The 18,960-nt window shown below is 47.3% G+C and overlaps 4 protein-coding genes across 4 annotated transcripts; 2 read left to right on the top strand and 2 right to left on the bottom strand.

Annotated features, from left to right (window-relative positions):
* Window positions 1–888: 888 nt before the first annotated feature.
* On the bottom strand, window positions 889–2,115 carry FOBCDRAFT_185965 (uncharacterized protein; the record flags this gene model as incomplete). The annotated part of the gene is made up of 2 exons (XM_054705297.1): window positions 889–1,615; window positions 1,667–2,115. The coding sequence occupies 2 exons, from the start codon at window positions 2,113–2,115 to the stop codon at window positions 889–891; spliced, it is 1,176 nt and encodes a 391-aa protein (XP_054561272.1).
* A 3,604-nt stretch (window positions 2,116–5,719) lies between these two features.
* Window positions 5,720–7,478, top strand: FOBCDRAFT_241481 (cytochrome P450 4F4; the record flags this gene model as incomplete). The annotated part of the gene is made up of 4 exons (XM_054705296.2): window positions 5,720–5,778; window positions 5,818–5,950; window positions 6,033–6,614; window positions 7,053–7,478. 4 exons carry the CDS (start codon window positions 5,720–5,722, stop codon window positions 7,476–7,478), a joined length of 1,200 nt encoding a protein of 399 aa, XP_054561271.2.
* A 4,652-nt stretch (window positions 7,479–12,130) lies between these two features.
* FOBCDRAFT_321209 (frequency clock protein) lies at window positions 12,131–13,419 on the top strand (the record flags this gene model as incomplete). Its single annotated transcript, XM_054705294.2, has 3 exons — window positions 12,131–12,186; window positions 12,396–12,722; window positions 12,782–13,419. The coding sequence occupies exons 2-3, from the start codon at window positions 12,557–12,559 to the stop codon at window positions 13,417–13,419; spliced, it is 804 nt and encodes a 267-aa protein (XP_054561269.1). The 5' UTR covers window positions 12,131–12,186; window positions 12,396–12,556.
* Window positions 13,420–17,144: 3,725 nt separating this feature from the next.
* On the bottom strand, window positions 17,145–18,357 carry FOBCDRAFT_321207 (uncharacterized protein; the record flags this gene model as incomplete). Its single annotated transcript, XM_054705292.2, has 1 exon — window positions 17,145–18,357. Exon 1 carries the CDS (start codon window positions 18,162–18,164, stop codon window positions 17,145–17,147), a length of 1,020 nt encoding a protein of 339 aa, XP_054561267.1. The 5' UTR covers window positions 18,165–18,357.
* Window positions 18,358–18,960: the final 603 nt, after the last annotated feature.

Here is an 18,960-nt window from a genome sequence, read left to right as displayed (position 1 = left end):
GAATTCGTTCAGTCTGATATCATCACATTGCCTTTTTGATTACATATGCAGCATGGTCGCACGGGACTAATTGTTGTTTATATTGCGCAGTAGTGTTGGGTGAAAATATATATTTTATGAAGACTTGATTGTTCATTATTGAGATGAGAGTTCTTCTTGGGTTTATATCTCTAGATGATTTTATCTAGGACTTTGAACTTTACATCTAGGACTTTCAGACTAACAGTCTGAATCCCGAAGATAAGGGGCATTCCCGGATTTTCCAACAACATCAAGGTTATTATCAAGCGATCTATATCGTCCAAGGATTTGGACAAGACATACCTTGATAGAATGTCATTATACTTGTATGGGAGCAATGCCGAAGCCAACCTTGACCATGTCTTGAAAACTTCGCCTAATGCACAGCTCAGTGGAGACCGTGTCTGTCAAGCTCAATCTTGAGCCGGCACTCAGCGATGTACAGCTTGGTAAAGGCGTCGTTGCTGTGCTGGAGGATGTCCGAGAGCTCGATTCAGCCACTGTAAGTATACCTTTTTAAACTCAGCCCGTTAATACTAACTTGAGCAGACCCCAAGAGAAGAATGACGATGGCAAGTTGATTGTGAAGACAGGTGCACCAGGACTGCCACTTGTTCCAGATCATAAGTATAGGGTCTCGGTATATTGCAACTATAATGAATTCCTTGGTGAATCCCAGCCCATTGCAAAGGGTGATCTAACTTTGACATGTAAGATCTTTACTGATTGGGGAATGGTCAATATAGATTGAATGTTAATGCCACTATAAAAGTAGCTGATGAAGGCTCTGTATTAACTCCAAACCATGATAAGTCTAAATAAACTACCAAACGATGCTTAAGAGAGTAAGAATGAATCTCGGTTACATTACGTCTTTCTAGAGTCTGTACCTATCTCATAAACCGGTTCTTGTTCACGAGCCTCAAGACCAGGTATCTCATAAGTTGGGGCAGGAGTATGAAATGTGGGAGGAGATGGGTGTTGATTCCATGCTGCTGGCGAACCTGCTCCAACACTAGACACTGGTCCACTCATCATTGATAGATGAGGATCTGACGGTGCAGGAGATGCCGCCATGCTAGGGTCGGGGTAGGAAGATACAACTGGTGGATATGGCTGTTGTTGCGGGTATTGGTTTTGGTTCATGAGAGGGGCAGGAGGCTGTTGTTGAGCCATGACTGGTTGAGCTGGTGTTGGATTGGCAGCAGGCGTGGATTGACATCGGCGCAGCAGGACGAAAACACCAAGACCAATAAGGCCAATAAGAGCGACACCACCGACTACACCTCCGACGATGGCACCGACAGGTGTTGACTTGCTCTTATGAGTAGGGGCAGGAGCATCGGATGTCGTTGTTGTGTGTGTATCCGTCTCAATTGGTTCACGGAATGTGGTGGTATCAGCATCGGTGATGGTCGGCAAAGCCTGTGATGATGTACCGCCGATAGTTGTAGTACGGAAACTGGGATTCTCCTCTCCCTCGTAGGTGAATTTGACTGATTGGACTGACTCGACCTCGGTGGATGCGCATCGATAGTCACGGATACCCTTTGGGTAGGCATATGTGCGACAGAATGGCTCATCAGAGTTGGTACTAGAAGTTCATATTGGCATTAGATAGTGAGTGAGCGACAGTGAGTCTTACCAGTGAAGAAAGAAGGTGTTACTCTGACAGAGATCATCACATGCGCCTGGATCGACTGCCTTTGAAGACTCGACGCAGGTGATGTAGATCTCTGCACCACAACCAACCAGACCTGAAGTAGTACCTAAAGTACTGACAGTCGCCCATGAACAAGAACTACGATTTTCACAGGTAATGGCCACGCCTGGCATACCAGACATGTATCCGCATGTGTTACTGGGAGCGATAGTAACTACGAGGCTCGAACTCGTTGTAGCTTCCTGTCGTACTTGTAATCCATTATGGCCCGCGAAGAGGTTGAGTTCATCGATGAAGGCCAGCGGTGCTGGTGTGGTTGTTGCTATCGGTACGTCGCGTGCGCGATTTCTTTGAGCTGCATGGGCGAGATCCATTGCTGTGACGCTTTGGAGAAATGCTCCAAGAAGGAGAGCCTGTGAAGACGAAAGCATGGCGAACTTGTCCTGCAGCAACAAAAAAGTGCAGAGAAGAACAAGAAAGAATAAAGACATGCACGAAGAAACAGTAGAGTAGAATTGAGAAACGCGATTGCGGAGAAGAATAATTATGAAGGAATCCGAAATAAATAGCCCGGAACAAAAAAGCAGCTCAGCTGATTTCCCTTTGGGGAGATGAAAGCGCCACAAATGGGCGAGAACTAATATTATGTGACGTGGCTTGCAGAAGCTGAAGCCTCCATACCAGGGTCAACTCAGCCGTAGACTGAATAGATTAGTCTGAGCACAATGTTTGCAATCTCTGCCGGGCGAGGGAGGTAATTGCACTGAAGAGGGGAAAGAGACGAAGATTGGAGAATAAAAATAGTAAAGGAACTGCGTTAGACCAAGATGTTCGTTGCAGAATATCTTCCGGTGAGAGCAATGCAGGGACCATCACCGTCTATGACTGGCGATCTTCTTCAATTACTTCAAGAGTTGGGCTAGATAAGTAGCGTTGCTCCCGCTCTTCATTGTCACAGACTGTCTTTTCCCATGTGGTGCACAACCGCGACACGAAAGAAGCTCTCATAGCTTACTCTTTTGCTTATACGAGTTAGCTCGTTCTTCAACTTCGAGCACTGTCTTGTCTGCTATTCCGCATTCAATTTATCCTTAACCGCAACTTGGGTCAATCAGCCAACCAGCCAAAAAGAAAATAGAAATAGAGAAGGGAAATATTTGAAATTATTGACAATATAATGTAGCGCAACAAGTGGCGATGCATAGACGAAAGAGACGATGGTCTGTCGGTCCCTTGCTTATCGTCTCTCATTGTCGCACGCAGCACCGCACCCCTGTCTCTATACGAGACCTAATCCCGCAATGTAACATCTCGTCCCGCATCGCAACCCGATATCTCAAAAAAGTTACTGTAACGGTAGCTCTTCAAAAACAAGCCTGGGCCATTTTCATCACGGCGAATATGCTTAAAGTCAGCCCTCCAACTTTAATTGGTTTGGCGTTGAGAGCTGAAAGATTTCGGCGCCATGTTTTGGCACTATTGGTCTTGGCTACTGCACCAGCCACGAAAATTGAGCCTTGCAAGGCTCTCGACAGCCAACAAGAAAAGTCATTTGCGGTAACGTTACCCAGTAATTGATGTGTCTAGGCTGAATCGTTACGGAAGAGCCGGACATGGAATTGAAGAAATTAACAATTTGGCAAGTGAGGCTCTGCGAAGATCAGAGGCATAGCACTGTAACCAGGCGATTCTACTCAAGGATTCTTTTCAGGGAGGGGCCGTTCCAAGTTTTAGACCAATCAGAACTCTAAAAATCCTACCCTAAGTCTTATTCGCAGGCAATTCCACCAGAATCATCCATATAAATAAGTCTGCAGGGCTGGCTTATTTCCATAAAATTACTTACTGCTAACTTAGGTTGCTAATTAGTTGAAATTTCCTATATGGAGTCAGCGATATTGTTGATGCAGGAGATTTAGGATAGGCAGATACTAATACATATATGGCTTCAATGGCTATCTAATATAATAAGCCTCGCATCAAACTTATCTCCCAGTTACAACTGGGGCGGATAGACTTCCTTAAGCCACTCAACTGCGATATGAATCGTCTGTCCAGCCGTTGACAGACGTGATATAATATCAGTCAGACACCCCTTTAGGCTCGTCAATAAACCATTATTACTGAAACTATTTCGCTTTAAAGATGACTTTTAGCTTCAGAAGATGGTTATCTGCAGTTAAGGCTTTAAGAAAGCTAGTCTAAGCGCAGGACTGGGGACCCTTAAGGAAAGCCTTCATCTAAGGAACGCTACTGCTAATAACTAAGGAATCTAAGCCTAGATTTAAAATGTATTAATAAGATTTATAATTAAAATTACAAATGCTTACTAAATGTGGCCATAATGCCACCCTCATTAAAATTGATAGTATTCTCAGGTTTAATCCAGCTATACTGTCTCTCCTGAATAGTAAAGTACCAATTAATAGCAGCTATGGTAAAACAATTAAACCTCAATGCCTCTTGACGTTTTCCTATCTTCATCTTTATAAACCGATATCGTTTCATGAGCCTGGCGAGCCAGTATATGCCAATAGGCTTTTCCCTGCCTTATTATTGTAGAAGGGCAGTGACGGTGGCGTGAACTTGACTGTAAGAAGGGGCATAGCCTAAGGCCTCTTATCGAAGTATCCAAACTACTAGTCTGGACTCCCCAGGCTTGGATAACACCTGGGTAGGCTGTATAGCATCTGATCTTGATGGTACGCCTCTTAACCAGTCAGAGAGGGTGGTTGGAGGCACGCCATTCATCTAGGCAGCCTAGCTCTGTGAGGGAGAATTATCTGTAACGTCTAGTATAGCATTTATAACTTTGCTCTTTATATAGGACGCCCGAGACATTTTCGAGGCGATGAAGGCAGGCTGGCGTAGGAAAACATTGGTGTTGTATTGTCGTTCCTCGGAAGACCACGACGGGAGGTGGCGCAATTCCAATGTCGTTGGTAGCTTCAAGAGTGGAGGTCCATAGCCGGCCACCAGGGATTTTAAAATAGCGAAATTATCATCAGATGAACTATGAACGAAGCCGTTATCTCTTCTTTCTTCCATTAAACCGGCCTCATCCATATTGTAACGATGTTGGGGAGGGATCCTTTTTACCACGGGTTGAACGAGCCTCTCAGCAATCCTGCACTTTCTCAGTTGTTGCCTCTTCCAAATGGTTGAAATCAATAGCCTTGCCTCTCAGCGCCTTTCCTTTCGGTTTTATTTGTAAAAAACCTTCAAACCAGTTCTTGCCGATAAGTTCAACGTCGCCTTGGTTATTGACGATGCGCTGAGCGAATTCTTGGAGCTGGTTGTGCGTTGGCGCAAGCCCTAGGCCAAGCTGCACAAGAACCCAATTGGCGAGATGCTGTTCATGAACTGGCTAAAGGAATCGACTATGTATATGCCTAGCTTTCCTTCATTCCTTGAGACGATGCCGAAGGGTTGTACGAGGGGCCTTTGCGGGGTTTCCAGTAGTCAACGTCTCGTCAATGGCGCATTGAAGCTGATACTCTGTATATTTCATTGTTGCCGAATCTAAAGATGAAACCAGATTTCAGTTTCGCCAGCACGCTGTTGAGAACTTGCATACTGTGTATCGCGTTACGTGGTGATGATCATGGCAGGTTCGCAAAATGTGGGGTGGCCACTAGTGGAGGGTGGGCGTTAATCGGGTTCCGCTTGCGATATCGTGAGGGGTTACCTGGCTTCTAGTCACCGTTCAAAGCTTCCTGCTTCGGGGTGGTATCGGCGCTAGTTTTGAGAGGCACATGACATACTGACAGTAGTGTTGAGCAGCCTAGTGATGATGACTTCATACCCATACACCGAGGACGGACAGCATGCCATGACCAAACAGTATACCGATTGGCCGCTGCCATATTGACCGGAGATATTTACATGGAAATGCAGCCTAATCTTGCCAGGGATTTTATATACCAGATCAGCATCTCGAGTGCGAGTACAGCCAAAGGCTTGGGCATAATTCAACATCTGTGACCTTTCGCAAGTCAAACACCATCATCACACAACCGCTGCAACTGGCTCAGTATGGCTGTCGTTTCCAAGCTACTGGGCTTTCCCAGTCTTACGCTCGCCGCCGTCATTGAGTCGGTTCTTGCTATCTAGCTGTTCTCAAACTATTACAGCACCCAAAGTCACTTGGCTGCTATAGCTACGATATTACTCGTCAACTGTGCATTTGGAATAGTCGTCTGGGTTTTGCTTTACCCTATGTTGTTTAGTCCGCTAAGACAGATTCCAGGGCCAAAGGCAAGTAAAGTATCCTTCCTCTTCTTTAGGCGAAACCGCGTTACGTCTTAATAGAACTTTCAGAAGCTGACCTGGTTATTTCCGATATGAGTATCTGAGCCCTGCCTATCGTGCACTCATCGTCAAAGACAAGCCGGCCGGCGATCTTTTCCTGGAGCTTGCGAAACAGTATCCTGGGGAAGATTTAATCACTCTCAATTCATTTGGAGACCAGATATGCATCATGAATCCTCAGCTGCTGGCGGACCTCCTCGTATATAATTGCTACAATTTTGCCAAACCGAAAAGAATCAGCTCATTCCTGCGGCACATTCTTGGTGATGGTCTCATTATTGTGGAGGGTGATCAGCACAAGTTTCTTCGCAGGAACACGATGCCAGCCTTCCACTTCCGGCATATCAAAGAGCTTTATCCTATGATGTGGGCAAAAGGAGAGACGCTTGTAACAGCACTCAACCAAGACATGGCCGCTTCCAGGTCATCTGTGGTTGAGCTGAATGGCTGGGCGACCAAAGTCACGCTGGACATCATTGGCATTGCTGGCCTCGGCCACAAGTTCGATGCTGTTGAGAAGAGGAAAGATGCGCCTGCAGACACCTATGAACAACTTCTCGAACCTGACCGAGAGAAGCTCATTTTTGCCATGCTCTCCTTGGCTGTTGGTCTGCCAATCGTTCGTTTGATTCCTTGGAAGATGAATGGCCTCTTCGAGTATTTGACTGGGTCATTGAACGAATTATGCTTTCCAATGCTCAAGGAAAAGAAGACTGCGATCATGTAAAAGGAAGACAATCATTTTGATGTCTTGTCGCTTCTTATTAAGTCGAACAACTTTTCAGACGAAGCGATAAAAGATCAGCTCCTGACGTTACTGGCAGCAGGGTATGTGATACTTCCGCCACTATACCAGACAATCATAACGCGCCACAGTCACGAAACAACCGCATCTTCATTTACGTGGGCATGCTACCTACTCACCAAGCACCCAGAGATTCAAGCCAAGCTCAGGGAGGAGATCAGAGAGGCGTTACCAGAAGACTTGAATAATGATAGAGCAATAGATCTTGCTGGGATTCTTGAACAACCACCTTACCTCAACGGCATCATGTAGGAGACACTGCGACTTTACCCGACAGTACCAACGACCATACGTCACGCCGTCCACGACACCCGAATTGGTGGCCAGTTCATCCCCGAAGGCGCAGACATCATTGTATCAATCTGGTACATTAACCGCTCGTCGGAGATTTGGGGGCCTGACGCAGCGGAATTTCGCCCCGAACGATGGATCAGGGGTGATGGCAAACCGAACCAGAATGGCGGAGCAAGTAGCAACTACAACTTCCTAACTTTCTTACATGGGCCGCGAAGCTGCATTGGGCAAGGGTTTGCGAAGACTGAGATGCGGTGCCTGTTGGCTACTATGGTTCGGTCTTTCAAGTGGACGCTGGCGATAGATGATGGGCTTGTTATGCCCAGGGGAGTCATTACAATTAAGCCAGAAAATGGCATGTATCTGAACCTACGGACTCTTTGAGGTAATATTGAGGCTAAGAAGCTAGAGTATAATTGATTGGGGGTTTAAATTGAGAAAGTTTTGGATCATGATCTTTCTTCAGCCTTGACGTTCAATTTGCCGAATTTCTCACTTGCTTTAGGTCACCAAGTAAGTTCTTTCCCTTAGTAAAGGATCTTCCAATTCTTTTCATCTATTAACCATCATTTTAGAGACGTTCAAGAGTCATATGGAGGCCCAGAAACATATTTCTGATGGTCCTGACTACATGCTCAGTTTCTTCTACTCATGGTATACGACTCTCAATACTGACATTCGAGTAGCAGCCAAGGTCCCGGAAGGCACCCTGTTGGAATCGAAATACAAGGCATAGGTCCCCAGCGAGCGGGATCGTGGTCGAGGAATCGATGTTAATGTCGATAAAACGAGCATCTGAAATATCCCAGGTGTCACTACATTTATTCACTTAAGGTCTATAAGACAATATATGCTGGTTTCTAGGAGATGAAACTTTACTTTCTTCCATTGAAAGTGAATAAGGAACGGAGGCAGCTTTGAATCAGAATACCAGGGCTAGAAAATGGTAGAAAACATCGGCACAGAACCGATCATATTATTCATTCTCTCAAACTGCCTCGGCATGCGCACGCGGCATTGGTAATAGCAACATGAAGGTTTTTTTTTTTTTTTTGGGATAATCTTTGCCAATAATCTAGTCTTAATAATTGGAGGAAGTTGATCGGAACCAAAGGTTTGGACTCAGGGGACTGCTCTTCAAAGATTGCTCAGTTCTGGTTTCGAGCGCCAATTTCAACGGGACATATCTACGGATTTTCGGACGTGCCTGCGGGCGGTCCTTTCTCCATGTTGCCAATATCAACTACCTCAGTCTGTATTCGGATTTGACATGTACCCTTTCGTCCCCATCTTCTAAGCACAAACGAAGAGGCATCAATCGTACTCTGAATCAATGGCATCGATACCTATTCTGGTGTTGCCGGCTCTGCGATGATAAGGGTGCGCCTCGATTTTTCAATGCCCAGTCGACATCATCGGCATCAGCTCATCTTTTCAAGTTCGTGGTACTTGCCATTTCCAGGTCATCACTGAGGGCTTTTAGAGCTCACAAGATCGCCGAGACCTTTGAAGCGGGTTCATCTGGTGACCCTTCAATTCTTGACCTCCAGATAAATGGATCCAAGAAACGGCCGGCTTCTTCTTCCCTCCTTCTTCCTCGAGCGAAGATGGCGCGGATTAGAGAGCTCTCTGTTGGTTATGTCATTGATTCTAATCTCCCCCTTACTACCTTTGAGAGCACCTATCTGGAGGAGCTGTTCCGTCATCTGGACTCCGATGTTTATGCTCAGGTGCCCTGGGGTCGAACTGCAACCAAAAAAGATCTAGAGGACATACTCGTTTCAAAGAAAGCGGCTGTCAAGGAGGAACTCGATAATGCTGCTACCCAGATACATCTTAGCTTCGACCTCTGGACCTCTTCGAACAGGTTAGTCTTTATTTCCATCTTTGGTCACTTTATCGATCGGAGACACTCATATCAAAGCCGGCTGCTGGCTTTCAAGCGGCAGATCGGATCTCATGCCGGTGAGAACATCGCTTACACCATAAGAAACGTCGTCCGTGATTGGGGTATCTATTGTAAGCTAAGGGTTTCGATCTGCGATAATGCGGCCAGTAATGATGTTTGCTTGTGAAACCTCTGCACAGCTCTAGATACCTCGATAACTCGAGCGGACACGGAGGCACGAAGGATGCGATGTTTCGGTCATATTCTAAATCTCGTTGCCCAAGCCTTCCTCTACGGCGATGATGCAGCTTCTTTCGAACTTCAGTCTGAGGCTTATGACATGTTAGAGCGGGTTGAAGAAGATCTCGAACACTGGCGAGCCAAGGGTCCAGTTGGGTAGCTTCACAATATCGTCAAGTTCATCCGAGCCTCTCCGCAACGCACCGAAGCATTCAAAACTCATGCAAGGGAGCAGAAGGAGGTAGACTCATATAAGCTTGCAGAAGAATCAACTGCCGAGCTTGAAGTCATACAGAACAACGCTACGAGATGGAACTCGACTTATATGATGATTGAGCGTGGCTTAGTCAAGCAGTCTGAGCTCAACAGCTTCATTCGGGGGTTAGGGCTAGAAGCAGACGCCTCGAAAAGGGTTCCTACAGCTGAAATTCTGACATCTGATGACTGGAAGGTCCTCAGGGAAGTTAGTCATATTTTGGAGCTGGTCTACAATATGACGATGAGAACACAGGGATGGGGTACAAGCGGGGGTCACGGTCGGCTCTGGGAAGTCACGACGGGAATGGAGTTTGTCCTAGAACATCTTGAAGACTGGAAGGTTCTTTACGAGGATGAAACTGCTGATCCTGCTGCGGAAGAATGGTATACAACCCAGTGGGAGGAAGCTGGACCGGCCATGGGTGTGACATCAACACTTTCGCGGCCACCGACAGTCGGACAAACCCGGGAGCGACCCTCACGGCAGTCACGGTTACCATCACGACTTCAAGGATACGAAATTACACCATTGCGCCGCCGTCGCGAAACGACTCTTCCAGCTCGCCCACCCGCCAGCTCACAATTTAATGAAGATGCGCTTCCTGTACATTCCCGAGAAGCCTACCTGCAAGACGATGCTCTTTCGGTGAGCAATATTGCCAGTATGGAGGGTCAGGAGCGCGCTAGCATTAAGCAAGTATAAACAATGCTTGGATTAAGTTAAACGAGTACTATACTCTCCACGGACGGTCGCCTCTGTTTACAGCCTCTGTTGTTCTAAATCCAGACCTTGGACTCTGGTGGCTAGAGACCAATTAGACTTCCCCAGAACAACTATAATGGCTTTAAGATGCAAAGGATGGCAATCAAAGTCTATTTTGAGCGTTGGTATTCAAAGAATGACGATAATGTCTCTGAGAGGATCTTTATCACGCCTTTATTAATCCCCTAGTCTAAATAAAGTAGGTTTAAGCAGTAAATAAAAAGCCAGCAACCTAAGCTCTTGGCAATAGGCAGTGAACTTAAATAGTATTTTAGGCTTGAACTAGAATAGGTAGATGATCCCATTCATTGGTGGATTGACCATAGCAATGCTTTCCCACATTTAAGTAAGTTTACACTGGATATTCTTGCTATTCCGCCTATATCAACTGACTGCAAGAGGGCATCCGGTTTTGTGCAGCTTACAGTCAGCTTACAGCGACATTCTCTACTTAGATTGAGCATTAAATCGATTCAGCTAGTGAAGAACTAGGTCAGGGGAGGATATATTACTCTTAGAGGCCTATGCTCAAGTAATAAGGCCGATTAGAATCCGACGGTAGGGTCATAAGGCCGAGGGAAGCTTCACGTGAGCTACGACATATCAGATATCAATCAATCAATTAGATCAGATCAGATTTAAATGGTGATTTATCAGTTCAGATCAGATTTAGGTCTTAATCTGATTTGATTGATCTGACGGCAGCCCTGTAAGCAATACGTCGTCATTTTTGGATATTATGTTTATCGAAACTTTTCAGCGTCGCTGAAGGGGCGGCACTACGTAGTAGGAGAGTCAAGCAGTTAATCACATAGGCGCAAGACCTGCAGATATTACCTCGGTAGATGAATAAGTACAGTTAAGGAGTGCCTGGTTATTTCTATCTCGATCCATAATAAAGAGTTAGCCTTATATAGTTCAAAAACTTATCCCTAATATTGAAACTAACAGTTAATACTAAATTATTACTTAGTGATATCTATTGAGAAAGATGTTCGGTTGCAATATGCCCCCGAAATCCTCAGAAGCCCAAAGCATCAAGTGAAAAGAGGAAAAGCGAGATAATGCCTGTTGACAGCCTTAACTAAAAATTACCACTGACTAAAATAACGGCTTGTACTCTGGAAATATCAACAAGACAAGCGACGTTTTGCGTCTTATCAGATGAGCTACCCCACTGTTTTATGCGAGGAGTCTTCAAGATGACGGAGTCGGGCTCCGGCGCACTTCATAGGTACAGAACGTATCTTCAACGCTACGATAGGTCCGCGGCACATCGGGGACCCGGGCTCTTGGGTCACCAGGGTCCTCCACTTTTTCTCCACTAGTACGCCTACACGGACAAGTGACAAGTGGCCTACCCCGTTAGCCCGTCGCTGCTGGCGACGTTCGGCCTGCTGTCTCCTCAATCTCACATCCTTTCCCGTTCTCGTACGTTCCTCAGGGCACCGTTCACGATACGCCGACTCCTCGTCACAATCATTATTATGATTAATTGCTGCCATACGACTATCAGTATTCAACCCCAGGTACATCGACCTTTTTACTGCCTACCGTAGCAGCTTCAGCGACCCCTAGGCCGGACTATTGACTTGGCAAGTTGCAGGGAAGCATTCAGCAAGACACTATTTCCCAATTTCTATTTGAGTTCATCGGCTACTAAATAAGCCAAGTTCTTGAGAACGTATCGCAGCCAACACATCTCTTGCTGGATCACCTCCTGGCGACTACACCAAAAGTGCCTCACTTTTCAGCAGCCAAGCGTTCACGCAGAAGAGCAGATTCATCTTGCAATTCTGGGCGGATAGTTCCAGACATTTCGTCAGCCCAACGAACCGCACAAGACTCAACTATAACAACCCTTACATGAAGCAAATTTTTATAATCTGGAAATTATCTGCAACTCGCTGTCGCCGGTTATAGCTTTATTTCGTTTCGTTTTGGTATGCATATCAATGACTTTCGGGGCCTTCCCCCAAAGCTAGCATAGAACATTCGCCTCGCCACTGCATATCCCACGATCCTATTTGCGATGCTTTTGCGACAGCTCGATTCCTGTCCTCATCTGGATTCATTTATGAGCGGTTTTTTGAATTTTATTTTATTTTTATTTTTATTTTTTATGTTGCTAACCCACCTTGTTGCTCTACAGGACACTCAGCCGTTGCTAGACGTCTCCCGACCGTATTTCACGTTCGTCGTACTGTGAAAGTCTTACTATCATGTAGCCTATACTCGCAATTCTTGCGACATCGACAATTAAGCAGTCCTATTAGGGTCTTGCTCCGCGTTGCATTGCTCACGGGGGCCAAAATGCCCTTAAATCAAAGCAATCCAGAGAAAACTCCGCCACCACCAACCGATTATTTTCCTCATCTCCATTCCTTCAGCGGCAGTCGTGAGACGGTGCTAAGCAATCCACCAGAATGGCATAACGACTCAAGCCTCAACGCGACCGCCAACAACAATCCCGCAGATGGTATGCACAACCTATAGTGAACTTGTAGTAACTTAGAAGAGGCTAATCCAAACCTATAGTTAATATCTCCTCCTCCCGGGAAGACTCTGATTTATTGGATATAGAGAAGCTACACTTGCACACTCGGCATCATGTCGACCCTCCTGGACCTATCACAGCGCACAGCAGTAGCTCTGATGACTACCGCAGCGTCATCGACGACCTAACACTCGAGATTCAACAACTAAAGAAGGAGCTCAAGCGCTATAAGCAACCAGGTCCGGCCTTGCTCCATAAAGACAAGCTGTTTGAGATCAAGGTTTATGGGCTGCCCCAAAAGAAAAAGAGAGAGCTCGAAACCATACTGAGAGACCTTGCCGCGGATCACGATGGGTCTCCAGAGGCGTCATCATCGCAAAAAAGGAAAAGGATATCCCCCCACAATCGCGATCACATATATTCCAAATCTGGAGTTCAGCGCAGCCATGCTCCCTCCTCAGGTTCCAGCCTCCGGCCGGCTGACTCCGCTTACGCCTCCATGTCAGCCGGTGGCGAGTCTTCGAGAACGCCATTTTACCTCCCTGTCTTGCCTTCAACCAAATCATCAAAGGGCAAGGTGGAGGACTATCTACGAGATGTCCCTGACGCAGTGATCGGAATGGTCTGGTCTGACTTGGTCTTGGTCTGGTCTAGACCGCCAAGACTTGGTCTGGTCTGAGGATTTCTCAAGACCATGGTCGGACCGGTCTTAATGGTCTGGACCGGTCTGGCTATAAGTAGATCGGGGTGGCTGAATCTTAGACTAATGCAGTTAGAACATTGAGTACGGAATGAAATTATGAGCCCCTGAGAACAGCTTGAGTTTTCCACTCACATAAAACAATCAAGTCCATAACAACCTGCTTGTATGCTATTGTTATGGAGTCATCAGCTCCACCCTTACCGTCTCCATTGACTATAATGGTACCAAATTCAACGTCTCTTACACCATCTCCTGTCCCTACGTCGTCACCCACCCCTACTCTATCACCAGCCCCTGTTCGATATCACGAACCTCCGGATGAGTTCGTACAGGACCGTATCACCTACGTGAAACGCGCGACAATTACAAAGAAGGGATTTCGCCTAGGTTCATCACACATCTGGAAGTATGGCCTCCAATACATTCGAGGTAGCGATAAGAAAGAGGTGTATTACTGTCACGAGTGCATGGCTGGAAAGAACAAGCAAGAATTGTTTGTTATCAATGGCACTTCCAAGGTCAGAAATCACCTAGAACAGAAGCACCAGATTGATCCCAGAGTGGTATCAAGAAACATAGTTCGACACGGAAGTCTGTACTAGATCAGCAGAAGAGCGCGGCTGCTACTAATACCTTCTTCTAGAAAGACTCAATGGAGAAGTTCAAAGAGCTTCTAATTCGTTGGACTGCGTACTGTCATATTGCTTTCTTTCAACTAGAAAATCGGTATTTCCGAGAACTACTCTTCTTTTTGAATCCGGCACTTCTCAACCACCTTCCAAAGGCAGCGAAAACTATTCGAAATTGGGTTATGGACGCCTTTCTGTCGAAGAAGCAGCGGCTCAGAGAGGACCTCCAGCGCTCGCGGAGTAGAATCTCCATCTCCTTTGATCTCTGGACCTCGCCAAACCCTTACGCTATTCTAGGTGTCATCGCCATGTGGATTGACACTACTGGCAAGCGACGAACTACCGTTTTGGGTATACGACGTGTGTACGGCGAACACACTGGCGAGAATCTTGGATCAGCTGTTCTTGAATTGCCAAAAGAATATGATATTGGCGGAGATGAGATTGGATATTTCATGCTGGATAATGCCTCGTCAAATGATACCGCTGTTGGATTCATACTCAAGGAGCTCTGCCCATGGATGGGCTCGAAACAACGTCGCCATCGCCGACTTCGCTGCTTGGGCCACATTGTCAACCTCTGCTGCCAGGCGTTTCTCATGGGTCGGAACTGTGAGAAGTATCTAGCAAAGCTTGAAAAGCACTATCAACGCGGAGACTATGCGAAGGTGGAAGAGCTCTGGAATAGATTTGGATGTTTAGGTCGGCTTCACAACCTCGTACGATACATTAGGCTTACTCCACAACGCCGTGAGGAGTTTGCTGCAATCATTATCGGCGGAGATCTCTCTGAATTCGACGGGCTCGAGCTTATCCAGAACAACTCAACACGCTGGAATTCATGGTTTCATTCAATTACACGGGCATTGAATGTTCGGGAACGTTTAGAGATCTTCTCAGCTCGCCATGTACCTGGGAAAGGCTCTCAAGGGATTGCGAACTTTAAACTTGATGGACAGCACTGGTTCGAGCTTGAAAAGATTGAACTCGCTTTAAAAGACTTCTACGCTGCAACTTTGCTTTCTGAAGGTAAGAAGACGTCACTTGCTGACTGGTTTTCAACTTTGGACTGCCTTCTCCGAGAGATAAGCGAGACGAAGGATCACTACCACGACATCCACTCTGAGGACGATAATAACTTTACATGGAAGTACCTTCAAAGCTGCGCAGATGCCGCGTGGTCAAAATGTGCCGAGTACTACAACAACCAGCAGCTGAATTGGCAGAATCGATTCCCTGAAGATACTGACCTTCCACCGGCATACTATGCGGCTCAAGTCCTCGATCCATATCGCAAGTGGGCGTGGTTCAGGCAAGAGTGGGTTCTTCACGGCGACGAAGAGAAGAGGAGGTGGTTTGATAACGCACAATCAGCGGTGAAACATCTCTGGGAGACAGAGTATAAGGGAAGACATCCTGTTGAGATGCTGCCACCACCGGCCAGGAAGGAGAGAGCTCCTGACCCAGCATTTGATCGCCAGCGGGAACATAAGCGTATTCGAACAGACGCTCCGGTCTCCACAACAGATTTGTATGAACAATATATTTCTACCGACAGGCTCCATGACGACGAGGCAGGTTACGATGACGCCATTGCGTACTGGCTATCTCGTTATGACTCCCAGAGAGATCTCGCTCGCTTCGCTCTGGATCTGTTTGCGATCTCACCCATGTCAGATGAGTGCGAACGCCTTTTTAGTAGCGCAAAGCTTACTATAGTTGATCGCCGTGGTAGGCTGAAAGTAGATATCATAGAAGCTTGTGAGTGTCTCCGGGCTTGGTATGGAAAGCCCCAGGTTGAGGATGACAGTGATAGCGAGGATAGTGAGAATGACAATGAATGGATTGATAGCTATTCGTAAATACATTTCCTTTCTTCCTTCCACTACTTCAGCTGTCACGGGGCCAGAGGCTTTGCAGCAAGCATAGCGTGTATTGACGAAGAGGTCGTTCAGGGAGCAGAAAACGTTCTGCCCTTGAGCGACAATACCGTATTTATCTGAGCGTACACGTGACCTGTCACGTGGAACCCTGACAGCCTCATTCTTGGCGGTCTTGTTGGTCTAACCGGTCTACCAGACCGGTTATTATGTAAGCAGCTGGTCTGGTCTGGTCTGGGGGTCCAGACCAGACCAGACCAGACCATTCCGATCACTGGCGAGGAGAGACCGGCGGGCGACTTCGTCAGCAAAAGGAAATCTGCTGGGAACACGAAGATCTGCCTTGATTGTCGTAATAAGAACAATTCTCATGTCAGCTCTGTCTCCCCACTCTGTAAAATCAATACTAACTAAATGAAGTATTCCAGATCCAGAGAGGCGACCTTGACGCTGAGAAACCCAGCCTCACCTGAGAGACGTCGGAGACGATAGGTTCTTACACGGAATCCCTACAAGACAGACCACGGTTCTGCATAATTCTAGGTGATTCTGCTCGCGACAAGAAGAAATGTCACAAAAATTGCTCCAGCGCGTAAATAATGTAATGGTTGTAGATAATTACTTGGCCCCGTGGACTCTCAGCCTTCGGCTGGTTGTACCCCTTGCACCACCGCTCTAAAGTTAGTTTGCGTGATTTCGGGATCCCGTCACGTCGCGATTGAATGCCCTTCTGCCGATGTCCATGGGATCATACGGCCCACTTTATAGATCTCTGCAGCGCGTCGGAGCTTTAATTTTGGGTCATTTTGAAGGGCCTGAGGGGCAAGAAGGATTCTACCCGCAATATTAGGGTCCGACATATTTCGTGGTTGAGAATCAATTGATTAAATAGAGATGATGTAAGTTGAGGGACTTTTTTACGCATGCTTGTTTGCCACGCAAGCTTATCATGTACGTTACCGCATATCCTAAGTTTATACTAGACAACAAAAATAGACCGCTGCTGGGCTGCAGAGACAGTATGATAAATGTAGGACTACAGCATATGGAGAAAGCAAGAGGTATTGAAACACCAAAACTGAATTTAAAGGTAAAGCTAGATAAATGCTACTGGCTCTGTTCCCGCGTTTTGGCCCGGAAGGATACATGGCAGATACGTAGACCAAGAACCGAGGTGCTAGGGCCGATCCTATCACTCGCTCTCGAAGCCTACCAGCTCGTTTGATGCCTTCCAAAGCTTGCTTGCAGACTCCTCGTCGTAAATCCACGGGGCATATCCAACCTCGTTATTCAACCAGTCTCCCGTAGTATCCGCCGGTCCCTCGTCGACGAGGTTGCTGAGGTACTTGCCGCCTCGACCTTCCCATTCCCTACTCAGCCCAGCATAAACAGCCGCGGCCGCTCCCTGGGGTTCGCTCTTTATGGTCTTGTGCCTTGTTTCATCCTTCAACATCCCCTCTACTATCTCCTGGCTGAGATACTGAGAGAGGTTGGTGGCGACAACACCCGGGTGCACAGCGAGGGCGTGCAGTCCCTTGGACCCGTACCGCCTTTCGATCTCGTTGGCGAGGTAGATAGTGGCCGTCTTGGATTGGCCATATGACGCCCAGGGGTCGTAAGGGTCCTTTTCGAAGTTGAAGTCATGGAAGCGGACCTTGCCGTAACGATGGCCGGCGGAGGCCACAACAACTACCCGCGATTGGAACTCAGGCGTGGAGGCTGCGAGCAGATCGGGCTTTAACAGTTGGAAGAGGAGGAAGTGGCCCAAGTGGTTCGTGCCAAACTGTGTCTCGAAGCCATCCTCGGTCCTCCCTTCGGGCGTGGCCATAACGCCTGCGTTGAGGATGAGCAGATTAAGCTTGTCGCTCTTCTCGTGGAAGGCCTTGGTAGCTGCTCGCACCGAGGCGAGGGAATCCAGCCGCAGCTCTATGCCGTGGACGGGCGCATCAGATTTGGGGCCGGGTCCGTTCTTGACTTTGTCGACGGCCTGCTGGGCCTTGACGGGGTCTCTGGCACTTACGTAGAGAGTGGCACCGGCGGCGTGGAGAGCTCGCGCTGTTTCGACACCGATACCAGAGTTTGCGCCCGTCACAAGGGCGACCTTGCCGGTGAGCTTGCCGATGAGGCCTTCGTCCTCAATGACCTGAAGAGCCGTGGGCCGCGCATCTCCAGGACCCTGGGGGTTAGCGTGGGAGGCGGTGTATCTAGACATTGCGGTGGATTTCTTATGGAGTCTGGCTTGTGCAGTAAGACGATGGGATGGTGTTGTTGTGGTGGGTTGATGATGTGTGACTGTCAGTTTGAGAGAGGAAGCAAGTCGTTTTATACCAGCAGTGTGTGAGCTCCCACAGAGCGGTTCCACTAAATGCCGGGTTTATAAGCTCAAGCTCACACATGCCTGGAACCGGAAGCCTCGAAGCACATGAAGTGTCTGTGTCATGTCTATGTCCCGTAAATTATGGGGTGGATAACTCAAATCCCACTGCAATGGCGTGTTCTCATCAACAGCCACTGGTGTGGGGCGCATGGGGCGGTGGCGCTCTGCTCTTGACGCAATCCTGAGAAAATGCAACGACACGATGGAGCTGTCGGTGTTAGATAAGTGGGTATGGAAATCTTGGAACACGTCGTTCTGAGGCACTACTAGATTGAACGGAGAAGCAGAGGTCTGCACTCTGCAGACACGATTGTGTTCAGGCTCCTATGGTTGAGAACTTGAGACAGCTGGCCGGACCTCTGCCCTCAATTTATCACAGTTGGCGCTCTGCCACAGCTCAGTCAAAGTTGAACAAATTAACGACGAAACACAGTGATTAAGTCGTACTAAAAAGACATCATCTAATTGCCGAATTTACATTACTGCGAGATACCTTTCAGTATAAGAGGGTTCGAAACCGGCCGCCTGCTCAATATTTACAAGGTGAAAAACAACATGGACCTTTGGCTCTTGCATGCTTCTATGCCTGGATCAGACTAACTTAGTTTGGCCTTAGTTTGCACCGAATATC

This window comes from Fusarium oxysporum, chromosome VII (assembly GCF_013085055.1).
Source record: "Fusarium oxysporum Fo47 chromosome VII, complete sequence".
Classification (NCBI taxonomy): Eukaryota; Fungi; Ascomycota; class Sordariomycetes; order Hypocreales; family Nectriaceae; genus Fusarium; species Fusarium oxysporum.
Note: the sequence above shows the minus strand (reverse complement) of the source record. Positions and strands in the feature narration are given on the sequence as shown.